The sequence below is a fragment of the Notothenia rossii genome, assembly GCF_949606895.1.
Source record: "Notothenia rossii genome assembly, chromosome: 7".
Classification (NCBI taxonomy): Eukaryota; Metazoa; Chordata; class Actinopteri; order Perciformes; family Nototheniidae; genus Notothenia; species Notothenia rossii.
The window spans coordinates 73044059-73067796 of record NC_136905.1 but is presented as its reverse complement, the minus strand read 5'-3'; the positions used below and the strand labels follow the sequence as shown (position 1 = coordinate 73067796).

General features: G+C 42.6%; 1 protein-coding gene across 2 annotated transcripts in view; it reads right to left on the bottom strand.

Annotated features, from left to right (window-relative positions):
- Window positions 1-1999: 1999 nt before the first annotated feature.
- The window catches only part of luzp1 (leucine zipper protein 1), a 46298-nt gene continuing 24559 nt past the window's right edge, over window positions 2000-23738 (bottom strand). For both annotated transcript variants that reach the window (XM_079692656.1, XM_079692657.1), the window contains 6 exons: window positions 19006-19350; window positions 16625-18869; window positions 15942-16501; window positions 15665-15844; window positions 8946-9204; window positions 2000-7933 (listed from right to left, as the gene is read on the bottom strand). In XM_079692656.1, the coding sequence (XP_079548782.1) occupies window positions 8974-9204; window positions 15665-15844; window positions 15942-16501; window positions 16625-18869; window positions 19006-19137 (3348 nt within the window). In that variant the 5' untranslated portion in view covers window positions 19138-19350 and the 3' untranslated portion in view covers window positions 2000-7933; window positions 8946-8973. The remainder of the gene's footprint in view (window positions 7934-8945; window positions 9205-15664; window positions 15845-15941; window positions 16502-16624; window positions 18870-19005; window positions 19351-23738) is intronic.

Sequence of the window (23738 nt, the reverse complement as noted above, 5' to 3'; positions counted from 1 at the left end):
TAACATGATATAGCATTTTTAGCCAAATATTGTAGTGTTAGGGTTTGTGTTAGGCTTGAGCTCGCGTAACTTTAGTAGTTTGGTTCATGTCTAATTACCTGCAAACTGATCCCCATTATATTTGCCTCTGTAGGCCTTGTAAGTTAACTCACTTGTGATTGTGGTCATGGTCAAAATTACCCGCAAAACATCAGCATGTTGGTGTTGTCCACAAATGTTAGCATGCTGCTGTTAGCATTTAGCTTGAATCATAGAGTCACTAGCATGGCTGTACTGTAATGTTCTAAATGAGCTAAAATTCCATAAAACATGCACAATTTATCAAGCAAGCATTCACTTCTGATGTTTTTCTTAGCTGCAGGCTTGACTGAATGTTATTCTAACTACTTCATTGGCCTTTATCAAAGTACTTTTTGACTCTTCAGAGAAGGAAATGACAAATGTGTTACTAATAAAATTTAAGATGGCTGAGTGAGAGTGACAGTGAAAAAACACACACAACACAGAAGCTGAAATCAAAACAGATAAATGGAATTCATAAATCATCACTTTCATTATTTATGTGCTATTTATGTGCTTTTCCTTAAGGAAAGGCAGCTTTCTCACTCTTTCCTATGGCACCTGTTGTTAGGTTGGTTGTAGGTCTAGTCACTGAGTCCTCTTTCTTGCTTACATTTCCACCCGCCTGGAGTGCCACTGAGTCATTTCCATGGTTGACTTCACAGCACTAATTCAGGTCAGGCATGGGTGCTGAGGCTCAGTAGTACCAGGGTCTAAACAGGCACCGCTGTGTTAGGGTAGCTCCCTGCATCTGAACTTGGGACCATGCTTGGGACAGATTAAACCGCACAAGCAGGAGACAGCGTTAACCCCTTCATGACCCCTTATCAACCTACTCTTGATTCCCCAACAGTGAACTTTGATAAGGGAGGAATTTATTTATCTTGTGGCTCTTACCGTTTACTCTGAACGAGGCCTTGAGACTCTAATCATCTGGGATGTAAAATAGGCCTTATTTGGAAGCACAGCTAACTTCAGTAGGTAAAGCACAGCTGTTACTGATAATGTTAACAAGGGATTTTCTCCTATTTAAGCATGCATAATGTTTAATAAAATTCAGCTGTGGTTAATTTAAAAACTTTTTTTTTTACTGTCCCATCTCAAATTATCAGGAATTCAACATTTTCTTTTAATATTTTAGCACTTAAATGTTTTGTTTATATACATATATATAGTTAAATAGAAGGATAATATACAATTTGATATCATTGGGACTATTAGCGTGACATTTTAACTATCAAATCCCAGATGAGGAAGTGTTGCCCACTTATAGCCTCAATGGACCAGAATGCAATGCAGCTGCGCACTGGGAGTGTACTGATCTATCGTAACTCTCCACCCCTACACATTAAAGCCATGCAACTGAATTCAACAAGTTTAGGCTTGTTCCTAAAGATGTTCTGAAAAAGTTTGAAAATTACCAGCTTGAGGTAAAGTGTAAAAAGTTTCACCAGAAAAAACGTTCTCCTGGGATTCACCAAGCCTTTCAGATGGAAAATAAAATCACTAAATGATCAGAGGTTGGTTATTTTTACATGCATAGTCAGATTCACCACACTAGATCTTGTAGATTAGAGGATTATTTTAATGAAACTACATCTGCAGGAACAGAAGTGCTGCCTTTCATAAAGTGAGGCGTAGCAGTTTAAGAGAAAGTTGTGGGCTGACTTTGCATTCCACAACAGCTTGTGGTTTTCCTCCTAGTACCTGACCAAATGTGGCTCATTTGTCTGCCTGCTTATTTTGCATACCGTCAGCTGCTATTCTTTCTGCTTTGTTCAAACCTAACCAGGGGATTGGAGACAGACACCGCTATGAAATCAAAACTTGCTGAGCTTGTTCAGCAAAAAGCATGAAAGAGATTAACATACATGGTCGGGTTTTACACACAATCAGCATCACACTCACATACTGACACAGGTTCCAACATGGAGACGTGTTACAAACAGGTTGGTTTTTATTTTTATTGGAATACATATGGTCTGCTGTACAGTTGGCAGCTTCAAGAGACCTACATGCAGAGTGCGCCAGCCACAGTAAGGTTAAAACATGCACAATGTATTAAGTCTAAAACGGAAAAAAAAGCCTTCCCACACAGTCCACCTGGCATTGCTGACACACTGAGAAGCAATAATAAATCATAAAACCCTTTTGATCTGATTTCATTACATACAGTTTTGTGTTTGACACATGTCTGTCAGTCTCCTTCTCCTGCACACAAAATGAACTTATAAACACTTAGAAATAAAATAAAAACAGCTGATTGTACAGGCCTGATATTCTTGATTCTGTGCATGTATGCGTGTAAAGGAGATAAGATCCAGTTACATGTTTTTTTTAAAAATAATAATAATTCCTATTAGGTTATTTGTGTGTGTTTATATATACATGAGTGTCTGGGGCCTGCACGCTTCTTTCTTTGGCAGCACTTTCAAACATACAGCACAGAAGATGAACGAACCCTGAATTTAGGAGCGAGGGAGGACAGAGCAGCGCTGAATGGTCCAAGATAAAAACAGGACAACACATGTTGAACCGCTCTGCACTGCAAACCTGCTTGGCCCTGATAAAATGCACATAGCTCTCATTCTTCAATGACTACGACACAACCCTGGCTTCACTCTCTGATCTGTGCTGTGCCATCATGTCTCCAGGTCGTGAGAAATGTCTTGCATTAAAATAACAAACACAAAATACAGGAAGAAGTACTCTCCAGGAGTGTAACAACAACGAGGACGATACATTATCTTGCAAAAAATATCATTCTTATAATCAAGATGGACAAATACTTAATATATTTCAATAATAAGGCCCACTTTACAAAATTACAAGACTTTCCTTAAATAAAATCTATCCGATATAGCTTCCAAAATAAGACATCTTTTGTTTAACAAAGAAATAAAAACACAATTAAAGAGAAAACAAAAAAAAGAAAACCCTCAAATTGAAAATTCCCCATTCATTTCAGTATCTTGGAGACGGGGTGTCTACCTGGGGAAGCATGGGCCCCGTCTCTTACTGTAAACCGTAAATACTGTGGAATGATTTTGGCACAAAGTTAAAAGGCTGAGATGTAGGCATAACAGGGTGCCATCCCTCAAAAAATATTAATTCACTGAGTGCACACCATTACCTTACTTTTACCTACAAGATGATTCTTAAATACTCTAATTTGGCTGGTGCAAAACACAACATATCTGAAGGTGGAACATTCAGCAAATATCTACTGCAAAATTGTTAATGTACAATTCTGAGACACAAAAGAGGAAACTTTTTGACTAAGGGGTATTAATCGTTTGAGGTCTTAAAGTTAAGTGCTGGTTAAGTGCAGATTACAGCATACCCCATCCAATGACACCATGACCCTGACTTCACAATGGAGGCCTTTGAGGACAAGGGCTCGATCGCTGCCCGAAAGCCATTTCTTCCTCGCCATTCCAATCTCCACTAAGTACATTCTAGTCTACTTTTTAAAATGGGGAAAAACAATGAATTGTAAATAACGGATGTTTATACATAACCCACCAGAGCTCAAGAGGATTTATGTTAACTCTTTAGTTGGCATTTGAGCAGGAAGGCGGAAGCAGCCGCTTTGCTCTCCACTGTTAAACCCCCTTTTTTCCTGGTACGGATTTTCCATCATATCGTTCACAGCCATGTCCTAAATATTCTGCTCCTGTATCAACTATTACACTGATTCTCTAATTCAATAAATGTTCAGCAAAACTGCCATGATTCAGGGAGGAGAGGAACCAACCAAACCTCTGAAAGAGCCCCCAGCGTTTTTTTAAATAAAAACCTGTAAAGTCTTCACTCTAGTCCCAGATGACCAGTCAATGCATTCCACTATGTCAACACTTTACTGTCTCTCGCAACGAATAAGACCCATCACATGCGAGTAGTGGCATGTAGCCCACACATCGGACGGTAGAGGCTCACAGTGTTCCTTATCCTGGTTCACATAGTCCTGCTAGGTTTCAGTGGACGGAGTGAATGTACAGTTGGGTGTTAGTGTACTTTGGGGCCTTGTAAGGAAGGAAGGCATCATGCATACTGAAGGATGGAGTTTCAACTTTGCCCTTAAAAAAAGCCCCACTTTCTTTGAAGCCCGTGTATGGGAGGGAAACCCTCCAACGCGTCATAAAACTTACAGTTTTCGACAGCTGAGCTCTTCCTGGGACCCCAGACTCGAAAGTTCTCCTCGGGGGGAGGGGTGAGACAGGTTTAAGAGCAGAAGCTAAGAAAGGTTGAAGGATGAAGGAGAGTGAAAGAGAGAAAGGATAAAGGTTACGCAGTAAGCAGTGAGGACGGTTGAAACTGGAGCATGGTCTGCCTGTAACGCTTTTATTTATTGGCCGGAGGGAAGTAGCTGACACATGGAGGAAGTAAGGCAGGATAAAGGTTGAGGAGGGCATTCGTGTTAGCACTTGCATCATCGACTTGGTACAGTAATCATGACCCACAGTGATGTCAGCCTTGAAAAAGAAAAACTATCTCCGGTCCTGCCTGCCAAATCTGACACACATGCAAGTTTGTCAGTCAGCACCTTCTTACTCGGGATCTGCAGCAGCTTACAAAACACCAGTTCACGTGTCGGGCTTTAAAACTAGAGCCCTCACTGACATATTAATAACAACACACGGATGGATCACCACACCACGTGTAACTCTGGCAGTCCAAGCGCAGGCAGAACTGGACATTCGATACATTTGGCTGTTTTAATTACCCCTAAAGTGGATATGGCTGCCAAGCTGTCGGTCTTCCTCTCTCCTGTATTTAGAAAACCCTGAGTCAAGAAGTAGAGACAGGATTAGATGCAGCCCTGACCTTTGACCTTTGAGCTACCCAGGGAGCTGCCCATCAGCGTCTGGTGACAGGCCTTCAATAAAACAACTCGCTGAACCTACAACACATATCACCGCTGTTTAGGACTAAGCTTTAGGAAACGAGAATCTAAGGAAGATGCAGAGAAACAGAGGAAGTACGATATGAGAGGAAAGGACATTTGACCACTCTAAATGACTAAAAGGAAAATTGGAATGGGTTGAAAAAGATGCCAAACTGGAGCTTTCGTCTCTTGTTAATTTGGTAGCAGAAACAATGACAGAGAAAGCACAGAAAGACTTTACAATCTTGGAGTCTTGGCATGTGCACTGAGAGCTCTGAACTGTTCTGTTTCTGCTCCATCATAAAGCCAGCAGTGGCCCTGAAGAGGCCACATGGCAATTCTTTCTGAGGCTGCGCTGCAACCCAGCAACTCTCACAGACAAATCCAAAGGACATAGCTTTTTGGGCAGTGTGGTTTATATTTTTTAAAAAGGTTACTTTGAAGTTGGGTTAGAAAAGAAAACTAGCTTTTTCTCAGGAAACCTTGCTTTGACATCCCTCAGGGAGGAGTTCCTCTTCTTACGCTTAAACCAAAATACTTTTACGATGTTCCATACTAAAAATCCCCTTAAGAAACTATTATAAAGTAATAAAAAGAACCTCACAATCAGTTATGCATGTCATTTGTATGCACAGCAATAGGAAGGATATGGTGCAAGTCTGAGTTTTTTGGGACAATCAATCTACCGCTCTTACTGTATCTTAAGGCACAGATGAACATACTATATAGATATTTATAGAAAAGGGTTAAAGTAATGGAAATGAACATTAGTTAAAATAAACATTCGGAAGGTAAACAAACATTTTAGTTATTTATCGATGATCTGTATGTACAGCCTGACATATGTACAGCCATTGCATGGGGGGACAAATTCTTGATTGCATATAATCTCCTGCTTGCATAAACAGTAAAGTGACAAAAGCAGAACTTGTACATGTTTGGATTAATAAATACTACAGCTAGATGTTGGCTGGTAGAATACAGGAGAACTGATAACAGGCCATCCAGCGCAGGGTGGAGGACCCAGGTGGAGGACGAAGAGCTCTTCAACAGATTCCCCTCACTGTCACAGTTATGGTTATACGAGCTTGTCAGATAAGCAAAGAATGCAGTCGTGTTAGATTGGGGGAATTCAAGCCATCAAGCAATTCTCAGCTGCATTCAATAGCAGCCTTCATAATTCTTGATGTGGGATCAAAGTTTACACCTACTGTAATACATGTTGTCTTTTAAATATTTGACAATGTTTCTGTCATACATATGCACCATTTACCTCAATACACCACCTTGTTTTATTACTAGCCACTACCAAATTGGTGGCAATCTCTAATGAGAGATTGCTCCAACATACCAACCGCAAGTTGATATTTTTATCATCTAACAAAATAATACACCTCTATAGAAATAAGAAATGGAGATAAGCTGGGACGATTCGCACGGCGAACCCGGTCACAAAACTGTCAGTTTCTGGTGGTTAGGAGTCTCAGGTATTCCTATGACTGGCTGGCATGTACAAAGTATTTACAGCAACAACAACAACAACAACAACAAAAAGTCTGACTTGCCTGGCCAGGTTTGCCGGTAAACCAGAGTCCAATTTTCATTTCAAATGGAAACTCCACTTTACTATGGCTCTCTCAAAAAACATGAATGAGGACAAAAAACAGCTGTGAAACAAAGCACCATGGAAACTGTAGCATGGTTGGAGGTTATAAACAATACCCTCACTCCTGGTTTTTTCTACATGTGCAATGCATTTCATTGCGTGCAAAGTACGATTTGTGTTGTCATGGTGGAGCAGAAAGGGAAAGGATAATGCAGAACAGGAAGCGAATTACAAGGCATCAAAATAACTGAAGAAAACAGCAAAAAACGTAAATAAGGTCCCGGTCAGTCAGAACGTGTGTGTGTGTGTGTGTGTGTGTGTGTGTGTGTGTGTGTGTGTGTGTGTGTGTGTGTGTGTGTGTGTGTGTGTGTGTGTGTGTGTGTGTGTGTGTGTGTGTGTGTGTGTGTGTGTGTGTGTGTGTGTGTGTGTGTGTGTGTGTGTGTGTGTGTGATTTTACTCCTTAAATGCAGCCAACTAGCAATCCTTTAAGCATGCTGAGTCACAATCTTTCAAGTGCCCTTTATGTATTACTTATAAACATGCAAATGTTCGCCAAACGTCTAATTAGATCCAGTTTGAGGCTGCATGCCAGGAAGTGGTGACACGGGGTGAAAATAAACCAAAAGTTAAAAATGTGCATGTTTTTGTATGGTTTTGTATATTTGTGTGAGAAAATCTGAAAACACACATATGGCCTTCAAAGAAAATATGTGAGAAAATAAGAATGAGCAAGGGTGTTAATTCGCTTCCTGTTTTTGGTGAAGGTCCTTTAGTTTGTGAAGAATCCAGCTCTGTGAAGATGCATCTTTAACATTGTACTGCTGTTGATTGAAGATTGGGTTGTTTTTACAGTGATGGTTGAAATTATGATGCAGAAGCGATAAATCCAGCTCCATTGTGGTCACTGTGATGGTCCTCTGAGAAAGGCATTCTCAACACTTGAGTCCTTCTTTCTCTAAAACTCTCTTTAAACCCTCTCTGGCACGCAAGAAAATCCCCAGCCGTCCCCAGCATGCCAGCCTCTCCCTTGTCAAGTTCGGGATTACACTATAATACATCCAACACGAGAAGCAGGAGAGGAAACATGGGCTGGTGAGGCGACCTCCAAAAACACTGTACAGGCACTGTCTTTCCTTTTATGCCTCTTTTGGGACAGAGAAAGTTCCGGATAGGAAGATTTGTTCACGTCTCCGCGCACACTCAGGGTCAGGGGGAGGATGTCAGGTCTGTGGTTTGTTGTTGTATATGGCTGCAACTGCTATTTTTCTTTTCTTTGCTGTAAAAGCTGTAGATGTTGGCTTTTGGAGATGGTGGAAGCCATTAGTTGATGGGAGACTGATGTTTGGCCCTCCTTGTGCCATTGAGAGATTAATGGAGTGCTGTTAAGAAAAAGAAAAATTGTACTTAATCCTTTGTTTTTTACAGAACTATTCATCTTCTTAAGAGAAATGATTGGTGCCTATTTTCCAAATTATCTCCCAAAAGTTTGCCAGAACTTACAAGGTAATTTGGAACCAATTATGGGGAAACTAGAGACAGTGTTCGATTGGTAACCTTCCAATTCAAATGCATGTCCAGGAAAACTTAGAGAGTCTTTAATGCACAACAGATCAGCTAAACATGGAAACATGAGCAATTTCCTAATATACTTAAATCAACATATATTAAGAATGAACTCTGAAAATAAAACTCCTAGTGTTTCCTATTAAGCGCTAAAGTTCTCCAGGAGAAACTGCAGAGGAATAAGGACAATGTTTAAAAATGATGATTTCTCTCTATGTCTACTGGTGCAGTTCACTTGGAATTGCCTTGTCAGGATGGATGCTAAATGTTAAATGCAGAAAAGCTGGGCTTCCCACTGGGGCGCTCTACTTATTAAACCATTGCACTGCTGCTCCCATGATACATGTGCTACGCCTGGTGCTGTAAAATGTGACACTGAAGTGTTGAGTCAGCTTAATACTGTAATTTGAATCTAAACTCCCTTTCAAGATGTGACGTTATGCAGCAGGGGTAATTAACAACAGTCTTCTTCAGTTAATGAGTTTCACAAGTCTTTCATATCATGTTCAAGCACTTTGAGTGATTGGAAAACTAGAAAGGCGTATATAAATGCATGTCCATTTACCATTTTTGCTTTTTATTAATCATCGTTTTTAGTCCTATTTCAGTTACTGTTTGTAGTGTTCTTTTGTGTGTCTATATTATTGGTAGTTCCTATGCTTACGCTGTTGTGTTATGTGTTTTTATTTTTCAAAAGCCTAACCAGGGATAAGGCCTGCAAATAGTTCTGGCTAGAAGATAAATATAAAATGCATTGGTTGAACTATACCAGTAAGGTCTTTGTCAATTAATGAATAAATAAAAACCAAAGGCCATGCCCTCTCCTACCTGTATGCTTGCTGTCGACCCAGCTGGTTTAATAATGCTCAGAGGGACGCTGGCTCCACGGTCTGCTCCTCCCTTCGGCTCTGGCTCCTGACCCTTGACCCAGACTGGACCACAGGTCCCCCCTGGAGGAGGCCCCTGCTGTCTTTGACGCGCGGTCGTAAGAGCTCCCCGGGTGGGGAGAGTCGCTGCTGGGCATCTGCCGCCTCCAGGACGCTGGGCTGTTGCCCGGGATGGGACTGGGCTCTGTGCTATCAGCAGCCTGGAAAGGTTAGAAAATGTGATAAATAAAATTAGTTTTCATTCTAAATTGACAGCTTCAAGTTTAATATGTGGATTGGTACTTGGTCAGAAACACTACAAAAGTTACTGTTAATTCCATCCCGTATTCTGGAGTTGTGTATGGGAGATCTGGGCGTTTTGTTTAGACTGTTTGGGGCCATGTTTGGACTTGTGCATTATGTGGGCATTAAATACATGTTGCTTACGTTAACTGGTGTGTGACAAAGAAAGACCGCCATGTGGACTTCTGCCAGGGGAAAAATCCCCAACCAAAAACCCCAAACATACCCCAAGCTGAGAGATTTATAATTTGGTGGGCTGACTAGAAAACAAACCCTGCGTTACTAGTCTGGGGTTACAGCGGCACATCCCCTCTTATAACCTCAGTAACCCTGCTGTAGGAAAGCGAGAGTTAGATGACGGTGCAGTTCCTAAAACACCCAGAAACAGCACCCCGCTCCTGTAATTTCAGCTTTAAAAAAGCACCATAATTAGTGACATTTGGTGGGTTGGAGTTGGCTTGGGAAGCCGTTTTAGAACGCATTTTCGCTAATTGGCTTTAATGGAGCCCTGCTGGACTGCCTTTCTCTGTCTCCAGGGGTAACAGACAGGAAATCAGTCATCAGAAAACCCTGCCAAGTAGGCGTGTTCAGTGTGGTCACTTCCTGCTCCAGTCACCGAGGGGAGGAAACGGCCGTGTGGCATATTCTCCTTCTATGGTAAGCCACTGCTGCAAGACCGGAGGCTTTCACAAGGTTGCCATATAACACTTCCACTGTCCCTCCTACACTCAACATGAGGCTTTTGCATTGTTCAACACATGTAAAAAAGCTTAAAATAGCAAAGGTTATCTAAAATACACATGATAATAACCACATAATATGTTGTTGCTCTATAGAACTAAGCTATTTTTAAGGGATATGTATGGTTCAGTCAAAGGAAAATTAGTAACTTCAGTGTGTGTGCCAATGGAGAGATCTTTCCCATGTGGCTAAAAGTTAATTTGGGAAAAAATGTGGGCATGAGGAACATGAGCCAGTAAAAAAAAAAAAAAATGCTGTTTAGCAAGTTGATGTGCCACAGCAGAGGAAATCTACCCCAAGAGCAAGTGCTGCTGTCATCATCACTGACCTGCTCCAGCTCACAGCAGAATGCCTTGAGCTGGAAAACCCACTTTTATAGGCTGTTATAATCAGAAACACTAAATCACGTCTGGCAGCACAGCACGAAGATTTGACACGATAAAAACCCAGAAAAGGTTGGACTAAGAAAAGCAGTGCTGGTACATCTCTTACCAACTTTTATGGTAAATTAACAGGATAGTCATGTTCTGTGATGAGTTGATATTTTGTATAAGCTTTTTTGCTTTCTCTCCAAGAATCGTCAATACCACTCGCCTATCTTTAAAGTTAATATGAAGTAAGAGCCAGTTAAATTGCCCAAGTATAAAAACTGGAAATAGGGACAAATCTAGCCTGGCTCTGGCCGAAGGAAACAAAGTCTGTCTATAGCAGCTATTTTAGCTCACTATTAAACTTGTTGTATCAACTTGTTTATTTTTTACAACACGCTATGGGCTGGTCTATTTCCTGGCCAGTCTTTTTTTAAATCTAATTTAACTGAGTGCCGGCAGCAGGTCCAAAATTACACTACAAAAATGTGATGTTTATCAATTGGTGGATACTCGTTTCACATTTTGAAAAAATTTGAAACATTTCCTTTAGGGTCTTATAGGCTTTATGTGAAGACGTAGTTTTATTGGGAAAGAAAGCTCAATGTTTAATAAAGGTCGAAGTCTTCGCTTAGAAAACAAAACAGACACTTTCTGAAACAGAATGAAGGCCAGCACATTTTTTGAAATAACACAAGTAGCGTGTCGGAGCATCTGCGGATGAAATTATATCCCCGCTTTAAATCTGTCTGCCCTTGGTCTCTTGCCAAATTTTAAAGGAATCATGCTGTCCTGCCAACCCAAACTCTTAAATCACCTCTCCAGCAAGACAACACTCTTGACACTTCAGATGAAATGTTTCTGAATTGGTGATATTTGTGTTTGATCGTCCCGGGTGATGATCTGTTTATTGGTAATGATTTATAAAAGCTGTTCTTTTATTACTTTTCATGGGGAGTTTGTCTGTTGTCTGATGCTCCACTACTGAATACATTGCACAGTCCAACTTGAGCAGCTGCACAGACCTCTGTTATTCCAAAAGGGCTGTTTCTGTGCGGGTCACATCAGGCGAATGCTGAATAGTTGAACAGCTCGGATCCCACACTTTACCTTGCTACCACTGATTTTTGAGTCAACAAAGGATGTTTTGGAATCTCACTCACCAGCCATATCGGCCCCGCTGTGCTCAGCCAAAAATAAGTTCACGGTTCATTCATGTACAGGCTGCGGGGAGGAATTACTACAATAGTTTTTTGTCCAGTACGGTGAGGTGTGGAGTGAGTGTTACAGAGAGCATGCACTCCTTATTTTAACACTGACCTATGAAGGTTATTCTGAATTCATATCAGAAATGTCGTTTCCCTGCTACCAGTTCACCTTTATTGTGTCTATAACTAAACAAGTCCACAGCTATGAGGCACTCAAGTCCAAAGTTGCTTTGAGCCAGATACTGTCGTCGGCTGATGCTAACATGATCACAATGCTAACATGCTGATGTTTAGCAAGTATAATATCGACCCAGTTCCCATCTTAGCTCAGCATGAACATATAGTTAGAACTAGTACTAAATACTAAAAGGGCAGCAGAGGCTGATAGAACTATATTGATGACCAAAGAGATTCCTGTCACTTAAGTGGGAAAAAACATTGCGTCGTAAGCAACATTTGAGCTTAACAGCAGCTATGGATTTTTACCATGATGATAACGACCGTGACCTGTCACTAGATCTCATTCTCTGTCCGTAAGAGGGTTTGAATAGAGAACATCCCAATAATTTATACATGAGGTTTAAAACGAAAGCTAATCAATAAGCTATCGAATTGTCTAGGACGTTCCAGGGGGGCTTAAAAGGTATTGGGAGTGTTGTCTCCTCCTTAATGACTATTTATCGATCGTTGATTGTCAGTCGGCTCTCCTCTCGTGAATGGGAATCCTTTGACTTGAGTGGTCATACAGAGGAATGTAATTCATGTAGACAGGAGACACATTTGAATACAAAAAATGCACATCTTTCAACCAATCTGCACATGATGATTGCAAATGTAATGAAGAAAGTACTGAAATAAAGATCAATGGGAAGTCTGGTTAAGATGTCAAATTCCTCTTCCATCAACTGATGTGCCTCCATCTACAAACTTGAAATAAGACAAACTTCTTATGTCAACCTTTGACACAGCGTTCACAAACTGAACCCAGCCTCCCACTGTCCTTACTACAGCTGTATTTATCCAAACCTCTTGGAAATGGACGCTGTTCAGACCACTGAAATGTTTTCAGAATTCAAACCAAAGATGATCGGCTATGCTCCAAGACATGCTTCAAAGCCCATTTATGAATCAAAGGCTTTTTGCACTGAAGCAGTTTTCGCTCATAATTGCTATCCAAATTTAAAGTGACCAGTTTGTGCATTAAATATCAAATACGTTTTACCATACCGCAGAATCAACTAAGTGGGTTTGAGGAATTCCCATAACCCAGTACATAACTGACAAAAAAACTGAAGGGGTGACAACAAGGAAGGCCGATTTACCACATCAAAGACCAGGGCTATTGGTGATTGATGTGGGATAGGGTCAGAAAGAGGAGAGCAGGAGTAGTCCCGATCCTGAAAATGTGAAATGGGGACAAGGCCATGCAGTGGAAGTGATGTGGGCACTGACCCAGACAGAGCTCCTCAAATAAACAACTTGAAGCCACTCTGTTCATGTCAAGACTAGGGTGACAAATTAGGATGGAAAAGAGAGGAAGGATGGGGAGGAGTCAGACACAAAACAAAGATGGCTTTCCCCTAATGCTTTTTCTAGCTGTCTTTATCAGAGCTAAAAAGGGGCGTTAAGGGTCGAGTCCCAGTGTTAACAGATTACATTAAGCCCATTGAGGCTAATTAGAGGGAGGGGCCCTCAAGTCAAATGCACCTCTAAGGTCAGGCTCATTACCGCTTTCACACCAAGTACTTTGCCATACTTAGTGCCGGCACTTATTACCCCAGGGCACCAAGTGCCAATCGTGTTCACACCGGACTACTTTTCCCAGAGGGAAGATTACGCAAATGAGCCGCTGACGTCACTTCGTCTTCTTCTGCTTTGGGTTTACTGGCAGGCCGCAAACAACTTCACGACCGGAAGTCTCCGGAGTTGGCGGACGAGTAAATCGTCAGAACGCCGACACCTCCTCATCACTCCACCGCTCCGATGTTTTTTTTTGTGTTGCCATAACTTATTCTCTCTCCGTTAGTGCACGGGGCTAATGCTAATGATGCCAGCAAATACAATGGCGGAGTTTTACGGGGCGTGGTTTGCAATTCGCCCAGCCAATAGAAATTGGTACTCTTTTGGTACCACCTCTCTAGCAGGCACTAAAAATGGGGGTAAAGGTTCCCGGCACTAAGTACTTTTTGGTGTGAACGCGACATAAGGGGTACTACTAATAACGGAACTAAACGGGAAAAGTACGGGGGGAAAGTACTCCGGTGTGAACGCGCCTAGCGGTATGTTTCTATGCATGATTATCGTGGCACATTGCACTGATTAGAACACACTGGTTGGTGTGTGTGTGTGTGTGTGTGTGTGTGTGTGTGTGTGTGTGTGTGTGTGTGTGTGTGTGTGTGTGTGTGTGTGTGTGTGTGTGTGTGATAAAGGCAACTAATGGTTACATGTATCACCGATTACCTCCTGGTTATCTTTAAGATGTGTTTGGCCAATAAAATATAAAAAAAAAAGTTTAAAAAAGGCCCATTTTCTCATAGTCTTGGTGATGTATGTGTAGGTGATTGTCAGTCCTAAACCCATAGATATTCAGTTGATTATGAAATAAAACAAAGGATAGCAGGATATTTTAGACTCTGAATAAAGCATTCAAGCCATTTTTTTGCATAAACAATAGCTGAAGTATATTGTGATTTAAAAAAATAATTATCCCTCCAAGATGATCTTCTGAAGCAGACCACTGTGTGCTGTATTAATGCAATACAAATAGTCAAGACAACCCTGGTTCGCAAATGTTAGCTTAGATGATAGATGAGATAGCACACACTCTAGCATGTGTGTGTTTGTCTCCTTGGCAACTTCCAGTTTATTTGTAGGAGAAAACAGAGACTTTACCAAAAGGCCTTTAGTCCAGCATACTTTGTCAAACTGACAGACTGACATGTTATTGTAGCCACAGAGCCCACTCTGTAAGCAGTACTACAGCCATTTGACAATATATTATATACCATTAGACACACAAGTTAATACTGTAGCCCATTAGTAGTTATCACCTAATCTTTCTGAAGACTTTTATAAACGTTCACACTCCATTAATTGAATTGTAGCTCTGCACACAATCCTACATGTTAATGCATGGCATGCATACATTAAGTCAGTGGGCTCACTTTGGCTCTTTGCACAGGAATTTGTTATTTATAAAGTAGCTCCAAAGCCTGCTTAAGTGTTGCAGGAGATATTTGGCAGGTTGTGCTGACAGCGGTGAACGTTCTGCTCGACCATTAAGATAACCAAAATATCTCATAATAACTAATTGCAGATAATAACTCAAATTAAAAGCCATAAGCTTTTGAACAGTGTGAAATAGATGAAGCATGGATCAATGCACAAACCCGCATTAATCTTATACACTGACTTTGTGGGAATGAGTATTTAAACTGTTGTTTTCAGGAATGTTTGCGTAGAATAGCAATGCTGCCTTGCAGGGACACAGACTGTGGTGGCTCATTTAAATACAAGAAAGCTATTTTCTTCTCCTTGAGGTTTTCCTAACCTTCTTTTCCCCCTGTTGAGGTCTTATTCATTTCCATCCTCCCTCTTTTTGTTGTCCCACCCTTCTCGCTTTGTGCTTACTGGGGCAGCGGGAGTGGGGCCTACAGAACTGCTGTGCTAAGCTTGAAGTCTCAGAGCCTGGCGTCAGGGAAAAATACAAGCTGAGCTCTCATGCAAAGTGGACTCACCAGGAGCTCAGCCCTGCGGTTGTACTTTCTGGACTTTTATCTGCAAGACAAAACTATTTGTGGTACGGATAATGCTTTCACCTGCATAGCAATGAAGGGTATTTTAAAAGCCACGTTCTGCAGTGATAGCCCAGCCACATGTTTGTTTGATGCCAAAAAGCAGAAACAAAGACTAATTTTAGAAGGAATGAATTTGGAAGTGATTTAGTTTCTTTAAGTGGAATGTCCTTCTATATTTTTGACCTTCTAGCTACCTGCATCATCTGAAGAGAATACATCTTGTGTGAGCAGAAAGGTGTGAAAACCCACAGTTGATTGTCCTACCTGTGGTTGTTGTGTGTAGGATCGGCCCCAGGACTGAGCGATAACAGGTGTGTGGGGGACGGTCCTTCCCAGGCCTCGTGCTTCCATGGTGGGACTCTCTGAACATTTTCCTCGACGAAGCACCGATTCATCAACTTCCCTGGGGTTAGCAGTCCCACTGTTGATCCTACGCATGTACACCTGGGACAGGGAGCAACAGAACAGGGCAACAAATTAACCTTTTCATTACTTTTAAAGAATGTAATCATCCGTCTTAAACATTTATTTTGTAGCTCACCTCTGCAGGGGTCGGCTTAAATCCCTTCTGGGCCTCAGCATTCCCACCAGCGCCTGCTCCACTGTTAATCGATTCTTCTATATCAAAGGTGGTTGCCCGGTAAGCCCTCCATGTTGTTGCAGTTTCTGTTTCCTCCTCCAACCCGCCGTCAGCCATCGTCCTTGCACCCCCTCTTCCCTGGCCTGTCTCCTCCACAGACGCTGGGCTCCGGTTCTTCCAGGTGCTTCTCACAGTCACATTCTTTGACTCTGGTTCTTCTTGGGAGTGCTGGTTTTGTCTTTGGTGTCTCCAGTTGCTGCTGCTTTCGAAGCCGGACTCTGTGTCGTTAAAATCTGCAGAGGTGATGTCCGGAGACTGAAGGCTTAAGTTGCTGTGTTGTCTGCTCAGGTGGCTGGTGGTGGTCTCCACTCTGTTGTGGTGTTTGGACCTGAACGAGGAATCCCTCATGTCATCCATCCCATAGTCCTGGTCCTCCTGGCACGTCTGCAAGGTGATATCACTTTTGGGAATGGAGATCTCATACGGGACAGAGATGCTGCCATGGTGCTCAATGCTGGGGCCTGGCAATGAATTAAAATAAGTAAAACATTTTATAAAAGCAACAAGCTGACAGTAGTAATAAATACTGAATCATATATCATAACAATGTTCATTTAAACACGACAGCCTCATGTGGCACTTACCAATGACAATGTTACTGGTGGAGGTGTGGCGTTCTTTGATCGGCATGTGTTCACTGGACACACTGCTGCTGCGGCGGCTGCTGGTTCTGGAAGAGCTTGGGTCATTGGGGTAGATGGTTATACTACTGGTCATTTTACTGGTGGTGGTCACCATAGGTTTGGTGGAGATTTTGGGCTTGCCATTTGTAGACAAAGGTTCTGACATCATCACTTCCTTCCTGTCAATCTCGACAATCGCAGGCTTGATGACAGCTTTTGACCTCAGTGCCTCGCGTGGGCTGCACACTTGCTGGATCTCAATCCCTGATGCAGTATGTGCTGGCCCCAGTTGGCCAACCTCAGGGAACAGAGATCTGTGGAGCTCCTCATCGAACGAGCCCCTGGAAGAAGAACCCTCCGAATGAGAGTCATGGGCATGGTAGGGTCGGGGATATCTGGAGGTTGAGGTCCTACTGCTTACAGTTGTTGTAGTCACCTCAGTTATAGGCTCGGGTTCAGATGGCCTTGAACCAGTAGATTCTGTTTCGGAGGCAGATGAATGACCCTCTGATCCCTGGTCGTTGGACAGCAGTGGAGTGACGTTGGATCGGAGGGCCGAGTAGGATCCATTGGCTTTGGACAGGGTGCCGGCGACTGATACAGAGACAGATTCCTGAACCTGGTCTGTTGATTCCTGATCTGAGGCGGACGCTGTGTCCTTCTCTAAAGCAGAGATACTGTTGATGTTAGTGGAATTGTCAGGCACTACGTCTGAGTTGTTTGATTCGCTATCGCTACCTACGTACAATTTCGAAACCTTTTCTACTCTGCTCTTTTTATTCTCCCCATCCGTCTGTTTTTGAGCAGTCCTCAGGGGCTTCGGGTCATGAGCTGCTGGAGGATAGCGACTAAGAACGGATGCTTTCTTGCTTTCGCTGGAGGATGTGTTGGCAGAGGGTGTGGCTCCTCTTATCTTTCCCTCAGTCCCTCGTCCTACTCCATTACCAGATGAAATCGCAGTAGTTGGGGTTCTGGGTGTCCTTCGACTCTTGTGAGCAGGACTGAGGGCTCTCCTCCCAGATTTAGGTGAGCTCTCCTCCGAGTGGCTCAGATCTTTCCTCAACTTGGTCTCTCTCTTACTCTGAGGGGAGAGATCCCTGATCCTGTGTTTAGGGGAACTTGGCTCTGAGACAGTAGCGGCACTCCTATATTTCGGCTTCTCTTGCCTGAAACCTCCCTTCGCAATAATCTCTTCATTCTCAGCTTTGCCATTCTCCAGCACCTTAGCAGGGCAAATGTTAGCGCTTCCATTCCCGTGTTTATCCACATTGCTGGTTCCATTTCTTCCAGTTCCGCCCAGCTGCGCCATGAGCTGTTCCACCTGCTCGCTCAGTTGGCGAGCCCGGTTTCTTTCCGTCTGAAACTTCTCATTAAGCTCGCCATTTTTGGACTCCGAGTCCTTTAGATCTCCCTCCACTATCTGCAGCTGTTTAAGACGGTTCTTCAGCCTCTCTACTTCTTGCGTTAGCTCCTTTACTTTGTTGTCCTCATCCTGTTCGAGACCGCTGTTCTTCTCATTCTCAGATTTGAGCCCAATGTTGTCATCAGCTAGCTTCAAGTACTCCAGGCTCTTCTTGCGTCCAGCCAGTTTACTCGTGAGGAGCCCTGTGGATGAAAGCTCATCTTCAATTCGTGATCTCATGAAATCTGCACGGCCAGGGTCTGCCGACATACCGAGGCGATTTTTCTGGTGCTCCAATTTTTCTGTCAGCTTTAGAATGATCTTCTCGTCTTCCCTTTGCTTCTCTACTAGCCTCTTACGCTCACTCAAGAAGTTCTGGGTGAATCCTTTGAGTTTCTCAAGCTCCACGGCCAAAGCCTGCTCTGCTTTGTCCAGCTTTGTCTCAGACCCTTCCACCTCCTTCAAACGTGCTTTGAGGGCCTCCAACTCAGACGAGAGCTTCTTGGTCAAGTTCTTTTCCTCATTGAGGCTTAGGCAGAGCTGGCCGCAGTCAGACTTGCATTTGCCAAAAGCTTCTTCCAGTTTCTCCAGGTCAGCCATCCTCCGTTGAAGACGTTCAATCTCTTCCTTTAGCTCCTGTGTCAGGCTCTCCTCCTCTTCCAGTTTCTCTCTGACTGTGCGGCAGAGATCCTCGGCTTTGCGTACCTCCTCGTCCTTACCCTGGATCCTTAGGAGACGTTTCCGCAGGTCTTCCACATCTCCAAGCAGGGATGAGTTGCTGCCTTCACCCTGGATGACTTTGTCCTGTAGAGGAGAGATACAGTTCAGACTATTCATTCATCTATTCATGTAGTGTAGTTTTATTTCCAACGTTTTTCACTCATTGCTTCCGATATCTAAACAATAACAAAACCACTATCTGAAGTAAACCAGTACCGACCTGCAGGTCGAGGAGCTCCTCTTCAGCCTTCTGCAGTTTGTTGGTGGCTTCTTCCAGTTCATCCAATCTTCGCCCGAGACTCTGCAGCTTGTGCCGCAGGTGGCGATGTGTCATGTCTTTATGGTCAGACATGGCTATAAAATGTTGTGTTTTATCTGTTGTGTTTTTTTCTTTTTCAGATTATTTGACTAGATTTGTTTTTGGAGGTCCACATTTGTGTGGTAGTGTTTATCTAGCACTCGAGTTCTTGGGGAAATCCTCTTCTCTCTCGTTGGTGTGTATGTCACTGTCCCTTTAAGACTTTGAAGTTCCCTCAGAGTCGTGTTAAGCAGACAAATCTGTCATCTGTAGGAGGGAGAGAGGAAATACCATTTAGTCATCTCTAATTTGTCAATGACAGTCATTTACATTCTCAAAAGGTAGCCCAGTCAGAGTAAGTGGGGGGAAGGATTGCACACCATCTAATTGCTGTGACACAAACCATATGACTAACACAAGTTGCCAAAAACAAAGACATGGATTCATTTAAAACAATTGTAAGTAACAAGGAATTTGTTCTTTTAAATCCTAATGATATGAAAGTAAAAAAATAAGCATAACATGGGGGCACTGGTAACATGTGTGAGGAGTATTGGGGTTTTAACATGCCTGCACACACATAGACAGACACACACTTTGTCGTCTCCCTTCTGTTGTATCCAACATTGATTAATGCTGGCCTGCCTGCTTCTGCTGACAGCAGCACATCTCAAAGACACACACTTCCTTCACATAACCCATTAACAACATCATACGTCCATACATGGTCCCACGGGACAGATATAATAAAATAAAAAAAATGGCTTACTCTGTACAGAGACCAATCAGGCAGAAATAAATTACACAAGATCAGACAATGAAGCCACATTATAAAGGTAATCAAGAATATTGAAGCTTTATTGTCCCTTTGCGTTGTTAATCATTACAATAATACCAGTGATTGGATTATATACTTTTTAGAGCTATTCTAATTTAATACTAACTTTGTGAGCATGGCGATGTGAGAACAGGAGTAATTGGCACAATTTAGCATTATAATCGTTTGTCTCATGCATGATTCAGGTAGTGTGCTCTCTTAAATGCGTTGACTCCCCTTCCCCCTCAATTCTGCTGAGCTCCCCCCACTGACCACGAGGGAAAATCGACCAGAGGGTAGGACATAACATCTGCACACATCATCACTTATCGACCGGCTCCATACATCTTCTCTCCCCTCGTCTACAGTACCATGTTCAAAGATTGCCTCTGATGCTAGAAACCACTACAAATATAGACTACTGGCATTTTCCTTTACGTTAAATAACTGCAGTAAAACATCAACCAGTGCAGTAAATGAACACAGTCTTTTAATCTATGAGCTTACATGGTATACAACAAGGTGTAAATTGACATTATGGTTTACTCCAGCTTAGTTTCATATATATTCTATGGTGTCATTTGGCGTAAAAAGTCCAAACCACACTTGCCACAATTCATTTAATGTCTTGTTAAACATAAAGCAAGGCAATAGGCTTTGAAAGTCAACATGGCAACGATTACTTTTCGAAAAAGCACAATGTGAACTCAAAGCATTTAGTTGTAGCATTTTAATTCTTCTTTACTTTCATGAGGTCTAGTGGTTTGGTAATCTTGTGAGTAGAGTGCAAGGCTTTGAGGAAATACTGCAAAGTACATGGACTGCAGAGGGAAAAAGACAGATGGGGAAAATTGTTAGAGAGAAAACTGCTAGCCTAGCTGTCCACTTGAATGCCAAGACACCTTAGTCAATAAAGTCATTTTGGGTTGCATTTTTCATTTTGCCCAGCTGTGGCTTGTTAAGGGAAATGTAAACCAATTTTTCACCATTGTCTTGAGGTGGTCGCTGTGATCCAAACCTGTACGGATTGATCCTGTTCCAGCAACGTAAAAGATACTATGAAAATCCCCATGTATCCATTAAAAGCATCGATCGCTTACTGGCACAAAGACATTTAGAAAGCTACAGCCTTCATGACAACTCTTCACACAACACTAACACTAAGCGGTTCTGGAAAAATGCAACCACTCAAAAGGTTAAGAGAATAACTTTTAGATAATGTGCCTCATGAGATAAAGTTGAATCCTTGGACATCAAAGCTCCTAATGTTCTGACCCACTGAAAAGTGAAACATCTCTCATGTTCAGTCTTCATTATTTTACCTTTGAGAGATTTATGGTTATTTTAGTTTTGGGTGTTTTGCTCATTCTGAACTGCTTTGGTTGGGTCTCATCGTTGGTAATAATGGTGTTTCGTTAGGTCCAGCTACTCCTGTCTTGGCGCTTTGCCTTCCTCTTCTTTCATTTTCCCTTTATTTCTTTGCCAGCTCTCTACCTCCCTCCCTCATCTCTCCCCTCCATCTCTCTCAGACACGCACACCAACACGGCCAAGTGGGCGCTTTAAAAAGGGGTGGCGGTGCGTGCAAAGCGACTCTGGCAACAGCCCGCCTTTGCCAAAACCAATCAACATACCTGATTCACTTATCGCTTAGCCGTGGCCTCATTAGCTACATTCGGGACAAGAGGAGGGAATAAGAAAGGATGGCTGCTGAAAAGGAAAAGAGGAGAGAAGAAACAAGAAGATGCAACAAGGCGGTAGAGGGAAAAGGACGGGAGGTAGACTCGAGTGGAAGAAATGATGGAGGACTCGAGTATTTAGTCTTTGACCACAAACTTCTTAACATAGATAAGTGTTAATGAATTATAATATTCCTGTATTCCTTTGATGTGTTATTAATCTTCAGGACTGTGGTACGACAAAAAAAAAAACGTGTGAAGTGTGTTGGAAAAGAACAGATTAGAGAGCGTCCAGAAGGGAGGGGATGGAGGGAAGGATACGCAGTAAAAGAGGAGTGTAACTGAGGTATTCTGAACTCAAAGTGAACAGTTTCATTGCCCTGTTTGGTGCGTTGTTTTATAATTATGGAAAACCTGGAGGGGGTTGTAGCAGCGAGAAATAGGGGGACCGACCCCTTTTCAAGCAGAAACATTCCTAATGACGGACTAACCAGGGCACTGCCAGACCCTCGCTCAGCCTCGTCTTCTCTTAACAGGCCACTGACGGCTCTCGCAACATTTCTCTCTCTGCAGAAGCTCGTTCCTAACCAGGGCATTGGCAGGGCTTCATGGCAAAGAGACCAGGGACCAGGGAGTATATAAAAATGTTTAAATGTGTTGCTTTAGTCTGCGTTCAGACTCAAATGAATCAGGACATTACTGGGTCTAGATTTGACTTCAGTCAGATATTTAACAGAGTGCATTCCTGCCATTGTCTTTACTACTTAACGTGATAAACATCTGTAACTAAGCTCACAATGCCATATACATTTAAGAGAACACTGAAAACAGCTTAAAACGGACTTCTCAGTTCAACACTGTTTGACTCTGGCACCTTACACTTCCTGAAATCTGGAGAGGAAGTTCCCCTTCTTGACCTTTCACACTCCCACTGTTGTGTTACGAGAAGCAGGACACTGAGAGCGCTTATCGGCAGCAATAGTGTAGACGTGTGAGGAATGTAACAGCTTCTGCGATGTGCTGCCTTCAGGGAGTGTTACAATTGGAGTTTAAGGTTTCATATTTTACACTTTAAATGTATAGGTTTTGTTAACTGAAACTTTCTGGAAAAAGTACAAGGCAAACGTAAAAAAACACTGTATCTGTAAGTTAACACCTCCCTGCAGGTGCGAGTGTAAAAGCTGCTGCAGCCATTACTTTTTTTTCCTCCTTTGGGCAACAGCAGAATGCCTACATCTGCAGGTCTAAACTGGCTCTGCTTTGGAATCCCTTTGATATAAGTGGCGTTGGTTGGCAATGTGTACAGTGGTTAGGGTGCATACCACATGGGCAAAAATGCCGATGGCAGCAAGAAGTCCCAGTATGATTCCCGGCGGTTCAGAGCGTTCACTGTATGTCATTCCTCTCATCCAACACATTTCCTGACTCTCTTCCCCATCACTAATAATAAAAGGGTATAAAATGCCCCAAAAAATATAAACTTGAGAAAATGAAGACTAGACAGATACAACTGTGATGCATGCAAGAGGAGGGGAAGGACAAAGAAGTTGAACTAGAAGAGCAGAGGGGCTTTAGCTTATCTTAAACTACCAATAGCAAACTGAGCTTGAAGTCCACACACACACACACACACACACACACACACACACACACACACACACACACACACACACACACACACACACACACACACACACACACACACACACACACACACACACACACACACACACACACACACACACACACACACACACACACACACACACACACACACACACACACACACACACACACACACACACACACACACACACACTATCATTAGGGCTTTAGCCACTCTTCCTGCCTGCCTTTAGTACATTTTGTTCTCTCCATGAAAGAGAGAAGAGGAAAAAAAAAAATCCCCTCTCTCTTGCACTTGACGTTAGAGCTTATGGGTTTAAAGCTCTTCTGCCTCATAAATGGTAGTTAATAAAGGGCCCCAGTCCAATCAAAATCCCTCAACCACATCTTCATGTAGGGGGTTATCGTCAGTTTGCATATGGGACAAGAACTCTGTGTGTGTTGTATGTGCCTGAGTGTGAGCAGGGACGACTGCAGAGGATGGATGCTGGCACGGCGCTGGAAGCCACAAGATGGTGGAGACCTGATGCTTTGG